The sequence below is a fragment of the Lissotriton vulgaris genome, chromosome 9, assembly GCF_964263255.1.
Source record: "Lissotriton vulgaris chromosome 9, aLisVul1.2, whole genome shotgun sequence".
NCBI lineage: Eukaryota > Metazoa > Chordata > Amphibia > Caudata > Salamandridae > Lissotriton > Lissotriton vulgaris.
This window is the reverse complement of record NC_141697.1, coordinates 1,161,984,102-1,161,990,101: the sequence shown is the minus strand read 5'-3', so window position 1 is coordinate 1,161,990,101 and position 6,000 is coordinate 1,161,984,102. Positions and strand designations below refer to the sequence as shown.

At 45.2% G+C, this 6,000-nt stretch overlaps 1 protein-coding gene across 1 annotated transcript in view; it reads right to left on the bottom strand.

Moving 5' to 3' along the window:
• Positions 1 to 2,000: 2,000 nt before the first annotated feature.
• Positions 2,001 to 6,000, bottom strand: part of LRRN1 (leucine rich repeat neuronal 1) — a 69,878-nt gene continuing 65,878 nt past the window's right edge. The window contains exon 2 of the mRNA XM_086939206.1: positions 2,001 to 5,512. Within this exon, the coding sequence (XP_086795332.1) occupies positions 3,134 to 5,284 (2,151 nt within the window). The 5' untranslated portion in view covers positions 5,285 to 5,512 and the 3' untranslated portion in view covers positions 2,001 to 3,133. The remainder of the gene's footprint in view (positions 5,513 to 6,000) is intronic.

The following is a 6,000-nucleotide window of genomic DNA, read 5'->3' as shown; positions in this document are numbered from 1 at the left end:
CTGATTGCAGCCATTAGCAAGTAAGTAGGTCGTCAGTCCCCCAAAAGTAGCTTAGAAGGATGTACAGTTACATGATTGGGAGGGGTGTGAAGGCACGGCTCCCTTACCATGCCTTTGAAAGTTTGAGTACTCTTAGCAGATGTTACTCAGCTTAGTGAAGAGTCACAACCTATGTGTAATCATCATATGTGAACAATTAATGACAAATCCTTGCTAAACATTAGCTAAAGCACAATGTATAGAGCTTTAAACTTTAAGCTCATTGGGTCCATTGCAGGGCAAGATCAATGTGATCACATTTGGTAAGTAATAGTAGAAAGTGTGCTGCCCCAGTGTGCACTTTCTGGAGTCTAAGAAGTAGACAAGCAAGGGTGCTAAAATACAAGTGGTATTGTTTTCCGACCGTAACAATCCAATAGCCGTCATAGCTGACTTATGGGAGTATGTGAAGGATCAGGTAACATCTTGACTATTTTCAATTGAAAGTCACCACTTGAGCTTAGCTCTGAGCGGTTGGTACAGAGATAACACCCAATCAGAAGAGGAGCCCACATTTTACGAATGAGAACTCGCGCAGCCCTAGACGGGGAAGCCAAAGAAGGTCGCAGCACACATCGGATTGGGCATTCAAGGTCAATACCTAAAGTCTTTCTCTTATTTATCTTTTGAAAACTGAGGATCACTCAGAAGATTCCTTGCTCCGGGAAGTATTGAAGCGGAAGAGTCTCCACGTTTTCAAACATCTCCAGCCGGAGAAGGACCTGGGTATCATCATCCAACACGCGCGCTTGCATCACTACTCAAAGAGAGGGACCCATCCGGTCAAAACAAAGGGCTGAATATGGGCATGACCCCAAGAAAGGATTCAGAGATCATTTAACCCCTTCCATGCGGCCGCGATTCTGCGCCTGTGCGGCAGAATCGCGAGTGGGCGGGTTCATGACGGCCCCCAGCCATCATCAGCACACGAGCACCGTAGTGCATGACGGCTGGGGGCCGTCATCAGCATGGAAGGGGTTAATTTTGGTCAGAGTCTTCATTCTATCGTGTAGATATGTAGAGGTGATTTGTCGTCTTAGGGTAAACACCACAACAATGGCTGGATGTATCCACTGATTAATAAAAGAGGACCGGGATAACCAATGGACACCCGGTGACAGGCATAGATTAAAACATGAAAGGAGGTACTGGCACAGTGTGAAAGCTGTACACTGGAATGGAAGGGGTCCTAGGGTTGTGGAGGTGTGAGTGTGGAGATGCAGGGCGGCGAAGAATTGGGGAGTTCTCTACAAACTGGCCACATGATGAGGGTCAGATTTAGAAAAGGGTAGTAATGTATAACCCACCGAATAACAGTGGAAACACAATTTTGTTTGATTATAATTTCTGTCCAAGGAATTTCCTGCCAAGTAGTGTACATCACCACGGTTCTTCTTATTGAGTGCCTTAGTAGCTTTGAAATCACATATACCAGCATGTGAAAAACAGAAGAAACAGCATTGTGTGTGCTTGTACAGGTCTGACACAAGAGAACCATCTTGTGATTGTGCCATATGATATTGTATCCATAGCTATGGAGGCCTGTGACATCAGACAAGAACAGGCCTTCATCCTCGTCTGTGGTGCCCAGAACTCCTACATAGGTTCCCTCACTCTAGTATCGGACATTTATATAATCACATATGAAATTGCTTTTCAGGGATTTTTTATATAGTCTACTGTATTGTCTTTCAAGGTTCTTCTTGTTTGTTTTTTAAAGTATCTGTTGCAACATCTAACCTAATGTCACAAATGATTGCTGTTTTGAACTATCCAAAATGCCACTTTTTCCTCGAGGTCATACAGTATGCATTTCAAAGTGGATTTCTTTTGTGGTCTAGCAATTGATCATCATTTGCTAGCGAAATATTGTAACATCTCTTGAGAAGCAAGAACTTAACAGCCTTCCAATATTTTGTCATCCCAGTAAATACCAGTGTAATAAAAACACAGAGTTTTACAATAAATAAGCAAGTTTTATTACTTTTTTTTAAAAAAAAACTTCTATGCAAAAAACGTTGTACACTAAATATAATTCAAGACACTAATTACGTCTTTTAGTGATGCACTAGCTGACATTACCTGCAGATTCTCTAAGAACGTGAATTCCTAATAAAAAATTGCACAGATTTGAAAAGGGTTTTTGCACGTGGAAGGGTGATAGGCATATTAATTCGTGATAACCGGTAATACAAGAATATAGACATACATTTATTTTGAAAAAAATGCAAAAATTGGGAAGAATGCTGTAAATTTCGTATTTAAAAATCAAAACAAATACTTTATTAAAGTTCTGCTATCGTCCTTCACCAGGCACTGGTGATTTAAGCACAGCTAAAAACGTAATGCATATACTAAGTAGAAGAAACAAATGCATGTTTAATTTATTTTTTAATTTTATAAAAAAAACTTGGCTATACATTGTTCTATTTATTCTCTGTTCGCTCCTAGTTAAGCCTCCTAATCTACGTCAATACAAAAGAAACAACTCGTCAGTTTAAAATAGAATGTTCTGCATCAGTTGATACAACCACACAGAAAGGTTGGGCAGCCTCTTTCAAGACACCACGAGTGCATGTGCTTCCGGTCAATTCTCACAGGGCCTTGTGCTGCATACGGTAGGGTATGGCGTGGAAAGAATAACACCATCCCCCCAACCTCCAACCTCCGCCTGCAGTCTTTCATAGAAAACGTGGAAGGGCGTAGGGGGGTTGCACTAAATATGTTTTGAGCACTACCATGAGAACACAAGAGTTTTTTGTCTATGAGCACAGATGCAAATTACCAAAAAAGGGAAAAGCCAGGTGGGGCCTCTGCAATGCGTGTCAAAAAGTGTTGCGATACGCTATACTAAAACAAAGAAAAAAACATATTTAAACTGTCCACCCGTGAATCTGCCACAGTCCAGCACGGCAGAAAAAGAAAGAAAAAATTAAAAAAAACACCATCTCCAAACTCATTACTTTTGCAGAATAAAGCAAAAAAAGGTCTTAGAGCTTCTTATTACCAGAAGCAAAAACTGCACTCCCAGAAATGAGCACTTGAGCTCTTGGAAGTGTCCCCCGGCAAGGAGGGAGCACTAAATGTCCCAAAGTTAACACATGTAATAGCTCCTGGTGGTGTCCACCTGGCTGTGCTTCCCCTCGGCGGCAGCCTCTTTGTCCTTCTCGCTGTCTGCTTCCCAGAGGTTGATCAAGGGAGGGTACAGTTCATTTAGGGGGATGGAAGAGGTTTTCTGCATGTACTTTTTCAGGGAGTGGTGGTAATTCTTCCTCTTGAACCTCTTGGCAAGGTAGACGGCAACAGAAGCGAAGCTGATGACGGCAAACATGGAACCCATGACGGCTGCAAGGGCTGCGCTTGTTTCCTGGTCTGAGATGTCGAGTGAAAAGGCAGCACCACTGGTGGTGACATTCACACAAGACTTGCGCATCTGCTGATGAATGTTGGACACCGTGAGGCAAACTTCATACTCTGTGGCAGGCTGAAGGTGTGTGAGGTTGTACTCATGCACATCCACAGGAACGCGGGCCGTGTACGTGATATGCGGGTTATCGATCTTCATGGTTGCAGAGGACCATTTCAGGTTGGAGGCCATCACATTGGAGTTCACTTTCCAAGACACTAGAATGGAGTGGGCTTCTGCTTGCTTGACATAGATTGTCAGTAACTGTGTGCCATCCAGAAGAGTTCCATTCACTCGTAAAGTGGCCACTCTGGTATCCGCACCCTCTGTGTTTTGGGCGACACATGTATATCTGCCAGAATCTTCCACTTGAATGTTGGAGATTGCCAGGGTGCCTTCTCCACTTAACCTATATTTCTCAGAGAAAGTTTCCACAGTGATTTTGTTTCCCATTGGAGTGACCCAATAAATCTCTGGGTCTGGCTCAGCCATGGCCCGGCAGTCCAGGAAGACGGTCATTCCTATGTCTAGGTTCAAGTGATTGGGGAATGCTTCATGAGAGATCATTGGCAGGCACTGTTCACTGGAGTCCTGCAGGAGCACCTCCTTCACCTGCTGCCCTCTGTACTCTGGCGGCATGGCACAGAACATTGACAGTGGCTCCATGAAGCGGATGCTGGTCTTGTTGGGGTTCATCCAGTGGATGACACAGTCACACCGGAGTGGATTGCTGTGCAGGCTGATTTCGCGCAGGTTGGGAAGGGAGTCCACAGTATTCTGGTACATGGCATTCAAAGCATTGTTGTTTAACATCAGACTCTCCAGAGTAGGGATGTTACGGAATGCTAAACGGTGGATGTATGACAATTTAGGATTATTAGTAGCTTCCAGCTTCGTAAGTTCAGGAAGGTTATCAAGAGCATACTTGTCAATGCAGACTAGTTCTGCCATATTGTTGATACCAAGTTCTTTCAACCTCAGCATATTTTTGAAGTCACCTTCTTGGATTTTGTGGATAGGATTTTTGTTCAGATCGAGGAATTTCAAGTTTGGAACTTTCTGAAGTGCCAGCTGAGGCACCGTGGTCAGTTTATTATCGTAGAAGGAGAGGCTCTCCAGGTTATCCAGTCCAACCAGAGCATTCCCGGGGATGTCGGTAAGGTACATCCCTGCCAAAACCAAGCTTCTCAAATTGGCCAATGGCTGGAAATTCATGTCCAGGATTCCAACCACAGGGTTCTCCCCGATCATCAGAATTTCCAGGTTGGGAGTGGAATCAAACCAGCGGCTGTCAAGAAGTTTAAGTTTGTTGGAGTTGAGGTGCAGCCGCAGAAGGTTCTTCAGCCCGTAGAAGGCTTTGGGTGAGATGGTGCTGATCTGGTTATGATTGATGTACAGCTCCTGCAGGTTGCTGAGGTCTTGCAGACAGTAGTCTGTCATTTCTGAGATCTGGTTTTCCTCCAGATGCAGAGTCGTGAGTTGTGTGAGGTTGGATAAGCCGGTGTCCTTGATGGTGCTGAAGTTGTTCTGAGAGAAGTCCAGCTCGGTCAGATTGAAGAGACGCTGGAGCTCGTCTGCAGTCCGACCGATGTTGTTGCTTTGAAGGAGCAGGACCTGTGTATCCAGGGAGAGGTTGGTGGGAATCCTTGTGAGTCGCAGGTCGTTACAGTCCACCGTTGTGGCTTCTCGGTAGGTGGACTGCGGAGTGAACCACGGTCGTATTTCGCAAACACAAAGCTGTGGACACTCATTCGGGGCAGAGGACTCCGTAAGCGAATGTGTTAACAATCCGAGCAGCAGCTGGCATGCTGCCAGTACAAAGGCATTAATTCGAGCCATGCTGAGCTTGGCAGGCAAGTCCCAGACAACCCTGGAAGTTATCAGCCAACTGGATCCAAGTTATGAGGCGGAGAATGTCAAATGCAAATATTAATGCAACGCTTTGGCGGTGTGGGGCGCAGCTGACGGCTTCCAATGGGTGCCCACTGATCCCAGGTCGGTTCCAGGTTCTCGCACAAAGCCTCTCTGCTGGGCCTGGATCGCTCACATCAATGTCTGCAGACGTGTCTGAAAAGCAAAGTAGAGCAGCTGTTAGAATCAATCAGTGCACTGTGCTGGAAACAGTAGTCCTACTTCCATTTCCCCTTTGTCCCCCTTCTAAAAAGAAATAATAGCCGCACATTCACCAACGAGGAACGCTGCGCTCCTTTTGAAAAGAATCTACAATGCGCCACTCTGAGTTTCCAGCTCCCTCCCATCTTAATTACCCCAGCTCTGAATTTACTGCATGAAAATTGCTTCGGAAGGCGCAGAAAACAGATATAATTTGCGCTGCATTTGTTCTGCAAGGAGCCGAGGAGATGCGTTTACAGCAGTCTTTTCGGATATTGAGCTTTTAAGACTAAAGTGGGCCCACGACATCCCCCCAGGGGTTTGTCTTGTTTCTCAATCACTGAACGTGCAAACATTGCTGTGGAAGGGCGGCCTTACTGTGATCACACGCACGCATGCGCGCACACAGCTCTCTCCCTCTCTACTCATTGGGGTATGGAATG